At 38.5% G+C, this 17,931-nt stretch overlaps 1 protein-coding gene across 1 annotated transcript in view; it reads left to right on the top strand.

Annotated features, from left to right (window-relative positions):
- lpgat1 (lysophosphatidylglycerol acyltransferase 1) overlaps positions 1-16,813 on the top strand; it is a 40,999-nt gene extending 24,186 nt beyond the window's left edge. The window contains exons 6-8 of the mRNA XM_086166625.1: positions 3,603-3,729; positions 15,490-15,596; positions 16,521-16,813. Coding sequence (XP_086022751.1) covers positions 3,603-3,729; positions 15,490-15,596; positions 16,521-16,672 — 386 coding nt within the window. The 3' untranslated portion in view covers positions 16,673-16,813. The remainder of the gene's footprint in view (positions 1-3,602; positions 3,730-15,489; positions 15,597-16,520) is intronic.
- The last annotated feature ends 1,118 nt before the right edge of the window (positions 16,814-17,931 follow it).

Below are 17,931 nucleotides of genomic sequence, written 5' to 3'. Positions count from 1 at the left end.
TATATAAATTCAAGATACGTTTAAAGCCACTTGTCTCAGTATGTGAAAGGCATCATGTCCATTCAAATCTGCTTTGTTTAAGTGATTTGTAGTATTTTATAGACATTAGAATGGCTTATTTTAGGATATAGACTAAAAATGTTGTTAAAAATGAAGACATCATGAGCATATTATACCAACATATGAGCACATGTTAAAAAGAATCACCCCAGGCTCTCCACCTTTCCTTCCTATCATGGAATCATGGATCCTGTCCCTCCTGCTGTAGGGTGTGGTATAGCTCCCTGCCATGAGCTTGACTTTGCCCATGCTTCTCTCTATCCCCATGGGACTTCTGAGTAGAAGGTCCTTGGGCTGTAATGGCTTTATCTACATCTCATAATAGCTTACTTGTGTGTGTGTGTGTGTGTGTGTGTGTGTGTGTGTGTGTGTGTGTGTGCGCGCGTGTGTGTGTACGTGTGTGCATACATCTGATGAAATATTTACTTTTTTTTTTAAATTACCTTTTAAGCTACATTTAATTGTATAAATATGTTTTTAGACAATTAATCCGCACAGAATAAGGTTGGAATTAGATCTGGAAGTAATTCAAGTTTCAGTGAATTCTCAAGGTTAGAAAAATTAGAAAGCTATTGCTGCTGGCTTGTGTCCTCTACTTCACAGCCGCTGAATTCTCACTGTTAAAATAATTTGTGTAGATGGACAGCTTGGATCAAAAACATCACCTCCATGTTTTGCTTTCCTCTGGGAGTTGTTGAAATGTCATGCAGGTATTTAAGATTGCCTGGAGAGAAAGGTGTTACATGTGCAGAGGTGCCAGAAATTGCATCAAGGTCCCTAAAACCTCTGTGATTTGTAGGAGAGTAATTTTTTCTGTCAAGAGACTACTCTAAATATAACCAATGAGCACAAATATAACTCTGCAATTAGCATTCTTTTAAAAGCTAAAATTATTATAGAATTTAATTAATTTAGTTTATTTATTTATTGTATTGGTTTTCCCCATGTCCCTTTGATGCCTTTACTATTCCTTTGAAATTAAACTCCAATATTTTTTTCGTGTTCTTATGCTTTAAATAACATTTCTAAATGTTATTTAAAGGAATACTTTTACTCTGGCTTGTGACACTTTTCTGATTTGTTTGGACTTTTCTCAATGTAAATACTAACTCAGAATTCTCCGAGTCCACAGACTCATTGTGTTAGACCAGAGTAAGCAGCTATGCCAGGTGAAAAAACCCTGAAAAAAGTTTTCTAATATTGCACACAAAAGCAGACCTGATCCACAAAACTTGCTCTCAAAATCTATACTCAGCATCAGCATGAAGTTTTGACATTGTACAAAAACACAATGAAACAAGAGTCCCCAAATCACTTGTTCAATTTCCTTTGTAGGCTGCTTTAGTCTCAACTCTCAAAGCAATATCAGGATTAATTGTGAAACCAGAAGATACCCATCAATTTGCTGTTGTAAAACATACTGTAAGTTTGTGATATCTTGACTTGTGCCATAGGTTACTACACTTCCCAATTACTCTTTTCATCATATGTAGCTCTTACTACTGTACCTCTGGTAGATTTTTTTCTTTAACATTTACTTGTACCTTTATCACTCTTAAACACACTGAAATTCTTTTTTTTTTCTGTTATTTACTGAAAAGTTCCCTTTTTTCATCCTGGTGTTGTCTTATTGATTCCCTCTGTCTGTGAAAGCTTGATCACACTTTTTCTGGAAGGGTTGTCCTTACAACTTGTTACTTAATGTCCAACTTAAATCTTGCTTATGACATCAAAACCTCAGACACAAAAGAACACACATATAGGTAAATGAGTGCCGTGTCCCCCTTTATCATGTGTTGAGTGTTTAAGAGAGTGCACTACAGACAGCTCTGTTTCCTGGTGACCCTCCCTGATACTCTGCAGAGGTGGCCATAACCTGCTGACTCATTCAGAGACAAATGGGCCAGTTGGAGAAAACAGGATTTGATAGAAATGCATGCATGGCTGTGTATCAGCCATGCAGTGCCACCCAGGCTACACAGCTCCAACAAGATACAAAGTACATACAAAGGTCACCAATATTCTTCACCGCCTCCAAAAATGTTCTCTGTGGGGCAAGCACTGATAAGGGCTATGCATTTGTAAAACAGTGTTTACAGTTTCTGGGTAAGAAAATTTAATGGAAGTAAATGATTTGGGTCAGAGGTGCCAAATGACCCGAAGGTAAACATCTTTGTTTGATTGCACCAGACAATCAGATACACAGCAGGAGGGACAGGTGAACACAGGCAAGCAGGCAAGCACTGTGTTTGGCCTGCAAAATGGGGTGATAGGGAGCCAAGTGCCTGCCAGTGTGTTTCCCTCTGCTAAATGTTTGCACAAGAACAGGTCTCACTGATACTATTTCAAATTACAGGGGCTGCTGTTATTACGATATTGTTTGTCACAATCGGCTGGCTGGAAAACCTTGGCTCAGGGCCCTGTTCTGCAACAAGTCACTCACACCACATGATTGCTTCCTTTCACTTGACATCGACAATGATATGAATCCAACTCTTAAACAGGGATTGATGTAGTCTGAATTTACTGAAGCACTATAAATGCTTTTTCTCGTTCTGCTGTGGTAGAATTGTTAAACAAATGGTTATAGTAATAACGCTTTATATAATCACTTATAGGCTAAACTAAAATAAAATCGTTAATTTTATTGGGGTTACTGAATGGGTCGTTGATTTTCCCAACCTCTCTATATGCACTTTACAGTGATTACACTCCTGACACTGCAGCTGTTTAACCTTTACCCCTTTCTATATTTTTTATGGATGAGAGATTTATAGCTCTATTAATCTGTAATCTTGTGTGTATATCAATGCATTGGATTATCAGATGCTTTTTCATTTGCATTTCATGAGGCACATTGCCTAAAAGTATTGATTATCTTTGTTGTCAAAATCTGTAGTAGCTACTCAACAAATGCATACATTGTGTACATCACAGTTCTGTACACACACATATCATACTTCATAGCAAGCAACTGTCACATTGATGTTATTCTTGAAGCCAACAAACAGGCAGGCAAACCTGATTGAATTCAATTGGTCAAACCTTCAGAACTCACTAATGCTCAGGGTAATATAGGTAACGCATACCATTTTCAGGATGTCTTAGCATGTACGTGGCTCCAGCGAGAATATGCTGTGCCAGCTGGCTTGCCTCCATCAGACATGTTATCATTTGAATAAAGCTTAAAGCAATATCTGTGCCAACTGTAATGCACAGGCTAGTGTAATGCTGCAACTGCCTATGTGAAAATGCATCTGCATAAATTGTTACTTCATGTCATCACTGAATATCATTCTTATGAAGTAGCTGTTGACTTGTAATTCGTATTAAAGCTTATCAATGTTGTTAGCATCCAATTTCTGTGAATTTGTCACTTGACTGATAAGCCTATGTTTATCCAACTGACACTCATTAAGCTGCAGTGTTAAATGAAAATCCTCATGACCAAATGGTGGTTTCAGGTGCTTTCCTTGGGTCATTCCATGAAAGATGTGTAATCTACTTAATGTGTAATCTGCTTTTTCCCTTTTTTGTGACAGGAAAAAGGCGTAAAGGCCTGCAGTGGGTAATAGATGTGACCATAGCTTACCCTAAAGCCCGGCCCATGGACATTCAGACTTGGATCTTTGGTTATAGGCCACCAACAATCACACATGTTCACTACAGGTAAGGATAAAATCATGTCTGTCTTTTTTCTGTTCCTCACATGATGCCTTTTGATTTAGCTGAAAGAACTGTAATTTGTCACCATCTTCATAAGAACAGTACTGTCACCCAGCAGATTTGCCACTTCTATATCATTTGTTTTGAATCTATAAAGATCTTAAAATGCATAAAGTTATGGAACTGCTCAGTATTTAATTGCTATCTGAATTCTGAATGTGAGGGAAAACATACAAAATGCAAATGGTAAATAAAGGTGATTTCCCCCCCCCTTTTAATTGTGGCACTGTGATTGCTGGCAAGTAGTCCAGGTTATGAGTGCTGCTCACTCAGTGACAGCTGGAACAGGCTCGAGTCCCCATTTGTGACCCTTACCACAGATTAAGTGGTATAGGGAATAAATGCTGATTTTTTCTTTCTTTTTCATTGGTGCTGTACATTAAAAGTTTAATAGTAAATTATGTTCAATGTTCAAACTTCTTGAACAGGTACATCCCTAACTGGGTATAAGCACTACATAGCTGTAAATGATAGAAAGAATGTTACTCAAAAAAAGGCTGTTAGGAGTAACTGGTTTGTTTCAGTTCCATTATGGGGGAACAAAAATAAAGGGAAGTAATCTCTTTGGGAGTGACCAGGATGGATAGGATCAGGAATGAGCCCATCAGAGGAACAGCACATGCTAGATGTTTTCAAGAGAAGGTCAGAGAGGCCAGACTGAGATGGTTCGGTCATGTACCATTGGGGATAGTGAATATATTGGTAGACGGATGCTGGAATTGGAGCTGCCAGGCAAGAGGTCTTGAGGAAGACCAAAAAGAAGATTTATGGAAGTAGTGAGAGAGGATATGAAGTTAGTTGAGATGAAAGAGGAGGATACAGAGAATAGGGTTAGATGGAGAAAGTTGATTCCCTGTGGCGAGTCCTGAAGGGAAAAGTCGAAAGAAGAAGAAGAATCTCACCAGTAGAAAAAAAAAGACTAGCCAAATACTGCCGAAGGAATATTTGCCGATGAAAGTTTCAAGAAAATAGTATTGAAATTTATCAATTCACCCAAATTTCTTTGGTGATTTTTCTATCACAGCTTTCCATCGTAGATCATATATTAATGTTTCCCTTAAAACTAATTTTAGGGGGGAAAACACAAGAAAGTAGTGCAGTTTAAAATGGCTTGTCGAGATGCAAATGGTGTGTGTTTTCTACATGGATATCATGGGAGGGGCTGAAATTTTTGATACACAAACACACACACACACTGTTAAGCTGTTAGTTTTCTCTTGCAGTGAGGTGAAAGGTGTCTTAACAGCTACCCATTGATCACATACTTTTACTTTGAGAAACATCAACCAAATACTTGTCAGCATTTTTGTGTCAGCAAAACACACCTTAGATTAATGAGACACAAAGTGCCTTTTCATTTGACTCAGCATCTGCTCTGATTATCCACATTTTTTCTCCCAAGTATAACATTTTTTCCTCCATGTTGATTGCAGCCATTTGTAGCTAAGACTGATTTGTTTCACAAAAAACATATATTAAGTCTTACTTCTGGAATAACCTGCAATATTTACTCACCAAACACAGCCTGAGGTTGTTTTACAATAAATGTCATGTTAGCTTTCAAAGGTTGCAACAACATGTCGTCAGGTGACACCACGACTTCTAATAGGGAAAAAACAAACACACAAGAAAGAAGGTGGAGGGCATAGTCTAAAAGATGAACTGCTGTATGCTCTCACAACTCTAAACTGCTGTTGCTTGCTATATCACTGGCCTCATACAAAGCAATTGCATTTTTCCCATTCCCCCCCCACCCCCCACCCCCCCACCCCGGCCTACTCAGAGTCCCCTTCTGCAATACTTTCTCCTTTCAAGAATAGATGTCTAATATCCATTTTTATTGTATTTTTTCATTGATAGGTTTATTAGATTATTTTGTAAGACACTGAAGATTATCTCAGCACACTTTAAAAAGGATATACTGTATAATAAGGGTTGCATACAGTGTCCAGCTGAAGTCATGTTGACTCTCAATGCTCCTTTTATATATATGTGCAGGTTTGGACGTGTGTACCTTAGTGTGTAGGGTGTTAAACATGATTTATGGATTTTGACTTCCTCGACCCTCTCTGGAGGGTTCTCTACCCCCTTGTACTAAAGCTAAGGACTCATTAAATCTGTAATTAGTGGACCAGACGATGCACTGGTCCCACCCCTCCTGTGGGACTCCTTCTAATCAGCCATTGACACAATCAGTTTCCCCTGCATGGTCAGCAGCTCTGTACCAATAAAGCTAAGGGGGCAACTATTCCTACTACATGTGTGCACCCTCCTTTCCAGACAGGTAGACAAAACTGATCATAAAGAGGTTTGGCCCATCATGATAACGGTACAGTCTAACAACTGAAGAATCTGCCTGCTGATCGGAGGAACACATTAGGGTAGCAAGCGGCACGATTCACCGTGGTAAACACAGGAGTCGTATCATTGGAATATTGTCTTCTGAGCTTGAATGTTTGTTGTTTTAAAGTAATTGTCCATACAGAACTGAAACCTTACTGAATCGGGAAGTAAAGCACTCATAGAACATCTGCACAAACCTCAGTCAGAATGGCAACAGAGTTACCTATTAAAGATTCTTTAGTCATTAACTTACAAAAAAAAAAACTCTTTAAAAGGAAATAATTTGTTTCCTATTATTGATGTGTGTAGTCCAATAATGAAGATACCACCTGCTTGTTCTTTTTTCTTTAAAAAAAAATAACACCTTACTAACTACTGATAATTATACCACAGTTTGTCCTTATAAAACCATTTAAGAACCACTTTAAAGAGTTGGGAGCAAGCTATCATAAGCATGAATTCTGATTTGTTTTTATTAACAGTTCAGAAGTGTGATACAGGTAAGGGAAACACTGAGTTCAGCACTCGCGACTGTGTTATCTGAACACCTTCAGAGAAGATGATCTTTAGACCTCATAAAGTCTGTTAGAGCTCTGAGTGGTTGCTCAGCACATCCGTTATTTCAGCTAGTATAAGGGCTCCTTATTTTTCGCATCAGTCTCTTCTTCTGTTAAAGCAGATCAAAGACCGACATTTCTGGTGCAAAGACAAACAAGTGGGCTTAAAACCCCAACAGCTATTTTAGTGGCTTTTAAGATGATCTTTTACTTGACTTTATGGGATGGCAGTCTAATTAAAGGTTAGGTTTATTTTCCAGGTGCTAAGCATGCATACTATTAATTTGTGATTAAAAGATGATGATGTGTGCTTTTTTTCCCCTAGATATCCTGTCATGTTTTTGACTCTTAAAGCAGTTACGCTAAATTGCCATCATTTGTTAGCAAAGATTTTTGCTCCACTACAGTTTGCGAAATTGCAATTCCTGATGCTCCCTAACAATATTAGTGGAAGAAAAAATATTGTCACCACTTTTGCTTTTCATTAACTGGCAAGCACTTTATTCCATCATCATCTTGCATGTCATGTTGTTTAGTTGTTCTGGCAATACATTTTCTTTTGTATAGTAATAGTCTTACGGTTTTCTTTTTTTGCAGAGCCATGTAAACTAAGCTTGGTGTTATCACACTAGGAGATTTACTCTAGTCTCCTTCAGTTGATTTTAGTTTTCCAGAGGCTACTAACAACAGAATACAATTTGTTAGACAAAATTGAGACAGAACCCATGATGAATGTTTTAGGCTGTGGTAAAGTCCAGGAAAAAAATGAAACTACAACTCTGTGCTACCAAATGCCATTGGAAGTCACGCAAACACATTGTTCTACCCAGTAAAAGTTTGTGTTTGTCATATACAAAGAAAATGTAGTGTTCTGGTAGGGGGCAGATATCTGTATGTTTGGTAATTAGGCCTGCTCCATATAAACTGGATAAACTGGGAGTTTATGCTGGCATAAATCAACATGATCTTGCTCAATCAAGCTGTTTTAGTCATGCAAATCTGTTGGCTTAAGTAGACTGTTTTTGTTTGAACTGACCTTCATAAGGTCTTTAGTCTGCCCTTGCAATCATTTTAGAGGGTCTGGATTCCAACAGTGTTCAAGCTTCATTTTACCAACAGATAGCTCTGTATTGAGTGATATTCTAGATGAATTTACATTGAACATTTTTTTTAAATCTGTCTACCTCCATTCCTCATCCTTCAACTCCACCTTCCCTCACCCTAGTCTCTGTCTCATGCCCTCTCCCCCAAATAATCTCCAACTACCAGATTGCAGCATCATCAGCCCTCTATGATTGCCATACAGGAGATCTAGGTGGGAGTACAGAGGTCGAGCAAGGGCAATAGTGGGTGTCCAGTACATTTACCTTTTTTCCATGTACTTTCTTGTCTTTTTATTGCCATGGTGTGCATTTCTAAAAGCTGCTGTTTGGAAAAGCTTTGGTGACATGATTTACAGAGACTGTATGCTTGGTCATCACATGAGTATTTTGGAGCTGGACAGCAGGCCTTCTTAAACAAGACACTCAGACAGTTGCAGTTATATTGCTTTTTTTAAGATATTTATCTGTTTACACTTTCTTAAATAATACATTGGCGAGTCAATGGTAGATATAGAATAGTCATTGAAATTTCTAGTTCCATCAAGGTTCCAACAAGGTTGAAGTTTCTTGTTTTCTGAAAAATTAAAAAAAAATTAAATACGCTATTTCTGCATGAATCAAACATTTGTCTTTGGGTAGAGCAAAGGTAGATTTTACTGTTAATCTGACCTTCCAAATGAACTACAGGGTCCACCGACCTCTCTAAAACAATCAGGCCATATAGTTAATATCCACCCATGACAGTGGATTTATGGTTCTTTACACCTGACCTCTGAACTGATAAGAGGCTGATGTACCCATACTAGGGAGTCATTAAACTGTGCATTGTTCCTCCTCCACCATTTGTATCTTTTTTTTTTTTTTCTTTTGTCCTCAAATGTCAACAAAACCACTTTGCCAGAGACACACAGCCACAGTAATCAGGGTGAAAGCATGCATTTGTAGTGTAGACACAAATACCAAAAAGGAATTTAGATACACAAAAACATCTTTAGATACGCAAAAAATATCTGCTGGGTTTTCAAACTAAAGCTTGACAATGTCTTGAAAATACCGGCCCCTTTCTAAAATGATTACATCTGCTTTCAACCGAAAGAAAAACAGTTGGCTTGGACGAGGGGGACTGAGTTTGCATCAACCCAAGAGGGTCTAAAATTGGTTGTTTGGACACATTTGGCTTTGGTATGGAAGATAAGAGGATAAAGTGCAGAAAAAGTTCAAACTCTTATGCATCCTAATTAATGCCAGTACTTGAAGTAATCATGCTGCTGACTGAAAAGCATTCTATTAAATGTTAAGTTTAAAAAGCTGCTTTGCGAGAAACCATATAACTTAAAACAAGCCATCAAGTTGATTTTCACCCAATATTCCACATATTCAACTAATATTTTTCACTTCTTATATGTAACAGTCATTTCTAAACATAGAACCTAGTATTCATGTATAATTGGGAAATAGACAGAGAAATATGTTTCTTATTCTTATTTGTGTTATCCCAAAAATGTACAATGCTGTTGATTCCAAGGTTTCAAAATATATTTATGAGCAGTCATCTGAAACTGTAAATATCAGGACTGAAGATCTATTTATGGGTGCATAGGGAAGAGGTTATTAACTCACGAACAGACAAGACTTGGAACAACACATACGATAATTTAAGTAAATTATTTATTTTGAGAAGAAAACCTCTTCACTACATTTAGGTAGGTCAAAAGAATTCAAGAGAGGGATAATATGTCTGTCAATGTATACATAAAAAGTCTTTCATAAGTGAAGAAAATATCAGCAGTGGTCTTGTTTTAATTATTTCTACAGAGCAAGCACAATAATGGTCATATCTCTTGCACTTTCTCTGCTTGCTGTTGGTTTTAATTTCTACCAAGCATTTGTTAACACCGAGTGACAACATCATTTAAACAATGATTTGTGCCTGGATGTCTTCAGTCCATGTATGATAAAAACTTTTGCATCTGCCAATTTATGCTCTGTTTTATTAGACTTTTTTTTTTTTAACCCCACCCCCAGTGTCACAGGCATTTGTTTCAGTCCAGCAGCTGCCGCTATTTAACTCAGCCTGTTGCATCAGTCACATATTGTGAGTAGAGGAGACAAAAATCAGGTCCCTGTAGCAATGTTTCACAAAGATAAATATTCAAGGCTGTTTACATGATTTAATGATTAAGCAGAAAATGTCATACTAAAACCAATATGTGTCTAGACTATGCTTGCAAATATGCTGCATCAAATTGTTGAGACAATAAATTGTTTAGATACCTTGATGAGGGAAAATCAAAAGTAAAAAGTGCATGATGTTTGCAAATCTTGCCGGATATTTAAGCTCATGTTCTCATTTCTTTTCCAAAAACCAAATTACAAATGTTGTATTTGGTATACCATCACCAATATATTTGTAATACTGTTACTACTCATATGGAGATGGTTATGGCTGTATTATATTCTTTAATATATCAACTGGGTAAACTGTGTGCATATTAGGTCACTATGACTAATGTAAGAGTAGCTTTATTTTAGATTAAGTGAATGCCCAACCATGTTGTTGTATCCAAATTAATTGATTAATTAAACAATTTCCCGGAACAAAGACAGCCTGGAACTGGAGGGGAAGTTGACCGTAGAGTAAATTGAGCAAATAACAAGTGAACTCCCAGCTGTCCCTCAATTTGCAGCCCTGTTTGGCATCCTTCAAATGAGAGCCCTGAAGAGCCTTCAGGGTTACTTAAAATCTTTATCAACTTCAAAAGCTTAATGCAATACATAGCAAATAAAACAACACTGTATACGCTTGAATTTACTCCAAATTAAGAAATACTAATTTGTTTTTTATCAGCGTTTTGGCTTTTCAGCTGACCACCACTCCACAGGAGGGTTAAGTGAAAAGGCCGTTGGAAATTCAGAATTTCAAAGCACAATAATGAGGACCCTTATCTTAAAAAAAAAAGGGGAGGAGGACATGAGACTCTCAGGACCCATAGCCGTTCTGACTTCGACTTCTGATATTAACCTTTGATGACATTGTATCCAAGATTAGGCCATGTCATTGTATCTCTAAATTTCAGTGCCAGAGAGATTTAAGCCTGAATAGAGTTTCCAAACAATGACTGGCTGCCCTCCAAAGAGGCTTGTTAAGTGGACAGACTTTTCCTGCTACCGTCCAAATTTCATTAGCTTCCTAGCTCAGTTAGAAAGGGAAACATTATCTTGAGAATACTGGGCCGGACAAAAGCTAGTGTTCAATCAAGGCAATAATATTCAGATTATAAAGTGATTTGTTTATTTATTATTCCCCTCATTGTACAACCCATTGGTCTTCCAGCTAAATAATCAAGGATATAACTATCCAAAATCTGCTTAGTGGGATATATGGCTATCTGCATTGAACGTGCTTTGTTTAATTACACTAAAAATAACAAGCACAAGTGTTAACGACACAATTTGCATGTAAGTAGTGTCCACAAAGTGCCAGTCAGCACCTGACAAAAGTCTGACATGGAATGTTTGCTAACCAGGTTGTACATTTCGAAGGCTAGTCCTACTCTGCCATGTCCCTGTGTCATTACATCACTGAGGTTAACCTTGCTGCACAGCTGCTCTGAATACCATCATTGCTTGTTTATCATTTTGAAATGTATTGACAGTATTGTTCAATGTTTCATTTTTTTTGTCAGTATTTTATAAAACCACTGGGCAACATTGTAAGTTACTCCTTGGCACAGCGTGTCTGTTGAGATCAGTGTAACATTGTAGCATTCAAGAGAGACAGCACACTAATTTATCGAAAGTATGTCTGTTTTTGTTTTTTTTTTTTAGCCTGAACTAGTCAAGTGATGTTGGCTGCAGCTTGAACTTTTCTACAACTACTAAAATGTCAGCAGCCAAATAAAGTGGTATGTGTTCCGCCTATCAAGGATATCTGCATATTCTGAAAATGAATATTTTCTATATTTCCTTAAAGTGCGTTGTATAAATTGCTAATCAAGTCAGAGCGTCAATATTTTTAATTTACAAATGTAGAACATGAAATACAGAATATGATTTGTGCATTGAGTCTGGGTTAAATATTTGACAGAAACAAATTTAAGGCTTACAGTTAGCAAAAGTTGAGACTGAAACTGAGTGAAGGCATCTTGAATCCAGTGGATTTTTTTTTTTTTATGTTTTGATAACTGTATATTCCGGAACTTTTAGGGGCAGCACAAAGGTGAAGTGGTCAGTAGTCCTGGCTCTATCAAGAGGGTTCCCGATTCATTTCCAGTGGCCTCCTGGGGTCTTTATGAAGGGAGTTTACATGTTTTCCCTGTGCAGATTCTGTCAATATCCAAAAGCATTCAGCAGGTTATTGAAGACTTTAAATTGCCTGTAAGTGTGAATGTGAATGATTGGATGTCTCTTTTGGTAGCTCACTGATTGACTAGCAACCTTACACAGGGGGAACTGTAACCCAACAATTGGAATTGTTTCGAGGCACTCCAATGACCCAGTGTCAAGCGGAAAAGACAATGAATGATTGATTGGAATTACAATATTATAATTCTCCCTGCGAATGGCAGGGCAGAAAAGGCTATCTGAAGGCATCCTGTACTGAAGTGCTTTTTATCTGTTACACACACAAATCATATGTTAGATCATTCATAAAAACAACAACACCATTGTATCCTCATCCCTGACCTCGCCAAGCCAAAAGTAAACACTTATTCTTTGTTCTGTTGGTGACATGCTTGATTTGTCTTTTGCTCATGCTGTGTGAGACTCCTGTGGCTCTTCCTTCATACTAGTTCACTTAAATTCATGGTTGGTTAGAGTGGAAGATATCCAATCGGCAGAAACACCATAGAACTCGTGACCTCTTAATAAATGGCCACTGCAGATTTACGTTTTAATGTGACTATTTGGTGTTCACAGCTGGTTTCTGGTAGTATTCGTTCAGTTTAGAACCTTTCCTTGAAAACAGGCATTGAAGCTGCTCTATTTGAATCAGGGCAAAATTGTAGCTGGATAAGAGAATGGTAGCAAGAGGATGGTAAATGTGCTGCACTAAAGTTTGAGCCAAAAAACATTTGAGGCAGTTTTAAAGTCCTGCTGTTCTGATTTGTGAAAAGACATGGAAAACCAGACTACGTCCACTTTGGAGGTAGTCTCTGGTTCCAGTTCCAGCTTGTTCCCTAACATTTTTCACAGTGTTGCCGCTAATGCACTCATTCTCAAAAACGACAAAAACTACCTTTTCATTCCAAAACCAGTGTTCAGATTTCATGAGCATAAATACAACCAATCATACATTTTCAGGTATTTGTTCAGGGGATAATTGAAGTATTTTAGCTGGAATCACGTGGTCAGTATAGGAAAATGACAGGTGAAACAGTAGTCATTGAAGGTCGACGTCTTAATAGGTAGACAACATCATACACCTTCACGATCAGCAAAGAAAAACATGTCTGCTTGAACAGTCATGGAAAGATATGCCTGTTTCCATAGTATAACTGTTTAAGTAATCAGTATATTGTAGTGTATCATTTAATACACTGTCCACAGCACAAATGGACTTTTATAGGAGATATCATATTGTGAGGGAAATCGAACAGACGTTGAGTGCAGAGGAAATGCTTCTCTCAGGGAGGAGACTGTAACCTCTATTTGAAGGTGACCAGAAGCTGTGTAGGGGAGCACAGCCTGCGAGGGACACCTTCTGGCAAGAAGTGAGATTTCATCAGCAGTCTTATTCGCCCTGTCATGTCACCGTTTGACTCAGTATCAACTATTCTGTTTTTTTCTGTTCACCCTTAAAGCTGTAGAATCATACTATTTTAGCCGCTTGTTTAGCTGTAAAATGAAAAGCCACAGTACACTTGCGGCATCTACCCGCTGTTCCGCCAGCTCCGAAGGCACCACAGAAGGTCACCCACTGCTGCTCATCTTCTGTGTGTTTAATTGTTATAGTAGCTGAAATATGGATGTGCCTTGAGCTCTTATTTTCTCTTTCTTTGATCTTTAAGTTAAAATGAATAGGCCCATTTTTGGCAGTAGTCCTACAGGATTCATTTCTGTGCTGTGCATTATTATAATATGTATTTCTTCTAATACAATCCACCCCATTGGCATTATTTAGAAAAGACTAAATATCCAACCCAATCCCCCACATGACCTTGGAATAAAACAGCTCTATCTAATTTTAATGTAAATCTCAACTTTTATCTCATATGTCCCCTTAGAGTGATGCACCATTTTCTTTCCTCATTTTTTCTCAAATATGTGGACTGGCTGATAATGCATATTAAATTTCATTTCGGCCAGTATGTGTTTGTGGAGGGATATTTGAATATTCCAAATTCATATTCTTCAATATCCCTATCCTATATCGTGCCAGTCATACATTGTGCACTCAAATAAGTCTCCTCAGGACAAAAGTGTCCCTATTCAAACCTGCTACAGCCGCTTATTTCTGGCTTCTTAGGCATGCAGTCTTAAGTCCTGGCTTAAAATCGCATTTCCTTACATGTTAATTACTGTTCACAACTGTACTGACCTTTTTGCCTTTGGAGGAAATTCATGTAATTACGCTTGACGGTCTCATCAATATTGTAAAGCGCGACAGGCCAAAACTGAGTATGTATGTATCTGAAAGCTCATTGTATGGTTGTCAGGTTTGGTAGGTTAATAAAACACCTAATTACACAAAACAGCACAAGAATTTTGAGGTCTCGGAAATTAATATATCCAGCAAACCTCCTACATATATATATATATATATACTTTTTTATGAATTACAATAGGTTAAGTTGCATGAGTGCGTGCAAATTGCCACACACAGGTTAAAAAAGTTTTATTTGTACCTAGAACTAGAGTTGTCCACTTGAAGAGGTAAACTTGATGTTAATTTATAATAGTTTCAACTGGGCTTTTTTGCCAGGATAGCTTTGTGTGTGCATAAAAAAAGGGATTGAAGCAGCAAACTAGAGATAACTGAGTAATGATTTTTCTTGCAGAGCTGTATTGTACTTGATATATTGTATCCGGTTCTTAGTTTAAAGAAAGCACATTGAATTCTATGGGGCACATATGGTGGTCCTTGACTGTAATGCAGGACACAACAGCCACCTTCTTGACTCTGTTCAAGTACTTAAAACATTTCATGTAAATAAAGCAATTTCGAGAAATGTAGCACAAGTCCAATGCAAATGGTTATTACCCTAAATCTGTTGAAAGGAAGGTGGTGAGTGGTGAAGTTGTGTTGATCCATAAAGCTGAAAAGAAAACTGCAAATTTAAATTGCAGATAAGTACATTCTGCCTTTTAATGGTGTGCCTGCTTACTGAGCACAGCCTTTTGACATTTGAATTGACAACTGATTCATCTGTTTCATTTTGGTTTGGCTTTCTTCCTTCAACCCAGCAGGCTTTTTGCTGTTTACTTGAATGTTTCCTGTCAAAGCTTCCCTCAGCAATCCGGTCTTGTGCAACCACTGTCTAATCTACTAGCTAATAAATTCCCAAAACAAGCTGAAGCTACAGAAAACACAATTTTTCACCGTACAAAATAGAGGGCTCTAGTCTGGGCTCGAAGCCGACACCCTGGCTTCAGACTACAATCCATGACAGACCGATTCAGATTCATTCTGTTGACTGAGATTTCAGTAGTTCCTTTCTAAATGTGTTTGATGTCTCTGTCACTCCCTCTTCCCTCAGGATGTACCCTATAAAAGAGGTTCCTTTAGAGGCCGAGGCGCTGACTGACTGGCTTTACCAGAGGTTTGTGGAGAAAGAAGAGTTGCTGGCTCACTTCTATGACACAGGTGATTCACAGTCAGTTTGTTCAACTCTTATGCATTGAAAGGCTTTCTAATTTTTTTCATTCCGAAGAAGTTAACATGGTTTCTAGAATACTTGATTGTTTGTCGCTAGCATCTTACAGTGTCAACCACCGATTAATTCCAGACTGCAGTATTTCATGCTGCTCCTCCTATGCAGATGAGTAAGCCACATCTTGTTCCTATGTTAAACACGGGGGAAAACCTAGTGGCATCAATAAACTTTTAAAACAGCAAATCCAGAGAATTCCATCCCAGGTTTCATGTTTCTGGTCTGTTGCACATTTTAAAGAATTGTAGTCCCAAACTCCTGGCATTTTCACTGCTGGCATTTAGAGATGTTCTGATCCAGTCACATGTCGACATCTCTTAAGCCGAGGTTGGACAAAGATTCACCTCTGTCAACACTGTTTTCCAAAGATCAAATTTGTGTTTCGTTTTTTGGGGGGACAATTCAAATTCTTTACAACCAGCAAACCTGAAAACATAATGTGACGTAATCATACTATTTTTTAATGCTGATTATTCATTTATTTTTCACCTCCCCCAAGAATATAGTCTTTTGTGATAAGGACAGTCATCTTGTTTAAGACAATCAGGCCAAATGATTAGAGACAATGAGTGCCAAGGAGACATTGACCTCTGATAAGGATATCTTTTCACTTCATAAGTTCTTGTCCAAATCTTTTTCTCTTGGCAACTGGACTTGAAGAAAATCAGGTCCAGCCGCCACGAGAAGATTTGGACATGAATTAACCATGACCCTTGATGACTGAGAACCTCTACGGTCAGTTCATAAGGTTTTTTAAAAAGAAAAATGGACACTAACTGGCAAGGTGATACTTCTGCTTATTTGGGATACGTTTGTGAGCACAAATCTGAGTTATTTGTATTCTCTCCCCTCGACAGGAGCGTTCCCACCTCCAGCGGGACAGAAGGAAGCAGTGTACCGGCAGATGACCCTTGACCCTGTGTGGCTGTGCATTATCCAGTCATTTGCGTTTGTGTCAGGCTACATGTGGTACAACGTCCTGCAGTACCTCTACTGCTGTTTATTTTGAGTGCACTGAAGAGGCAAGGTTCTTGATCGTACCTCTGGAAATGCCTCAGGATCAGTTGGTGTGTGGCCCAGCGTCACACTTCCCCCGATGGATGAATGTACTTTTGCGAAAATGAAGAGACTTATTGGAAACAAACAAAAAGAACCATATGAAGACATGAACACAAACATCCAGACAACAAAACAATAGCAAAAGGAACATGGTCACATGCGTACTTAACTTGCACACAACCCTACCACCAAACACTTGCTCCAACAGCATAGCAGAATAATCTTGTCACACTTGTCACGACTCACATCTTGATGTTTACACGTCCTCATACACGTAGATGCAGACATGCATTTTTATTCAAAAATAGAAGAAATGAGGCTCAGGACTCCCCTGGAAGATTTTCTGAACTGGAATCTCTTCCCCTCCCAAGCTTTTGCCATAGTAGTTTTACTGAGTGTAAAGAGTGTATGGATATGTATGTGAGTGAAAACGTGATTTGAAGCATAACGTCTGCTCTTAGTCTTCTTCCTGGCGAAAGTCGATAATGCCCACTGGACCTCTCTTTTAGCCTACTGACGAGCCGGCCGGCCACATTTTCCAGAGAGCAGCTGTACAAAGGTGGAGGGTCTGCACCACTGGCCCACATTGCACTAAGAATCCATACTGCCCTAACTGCTCCTTTGCCCGAGAAATATTCCTAAGTGGTAGCTGTTGGTGTTTTGATTTCTTTTGTTTTCTTCCCCTGACCCACCCACATATCTCCACCACTGCAGTCATCATTCATGTTGACGTCTTTTGTTGTCGTCTGGACTTTTGTTCCTGCGTCCACCTGTCTGTCCAAGGCAGTTCGCTCACCAGGACGGGGGATCGTGTTTACACCGGCGGCTAAGTTAAAAGCCTAAAGGGATGGTGGCTACAATGCAGTGCTTGATCAAGGAACGTTTCTTTGTCAGGCATGAGCAGGAGAAGATGAGATGAAGACCAAGCGCTCAATTAAGAGAGAAAAAAACTTGGTGGCAAACCGAGCAAGCATCGCAGTCTGATCACCTAAAAAGAGTAACTTCCTCGATGTGGATTTCCCTTTTCCTGCTCTCCAACATGCATACACACAGACACTCACACGCGCACCACACACACACACACACAAACACACACACACACACACACACACAACCAACCATGTGCAGCTACATACAGCAGAGTAGACATCTGTTTTGAGGATCATCTCAGCACACTTGACTGAGAAGACAGACACTTATTCCCTCATC

This window comes from Fistularia commersonii, chromosome 20, assembly GCF_037954325.1.
Source record: "Fistularia commersonii isolate RoL2024-O1a breed Wild chromosome 20, RoL_Fcom_v1.0, whole genome shotgun sequence".
Lineage (NCBI taxonomy): Eukaryota > Metazoa > Chordata > Actinopteri > Syngnathiformes > Fistulariidae > Fistularia > Fistularia commersonii.
The sequence above is the reverse complement of the archived record's forward strand: the minus strand, read 5'-3'. Positions and strand labels throughout refer to the sequence as shown.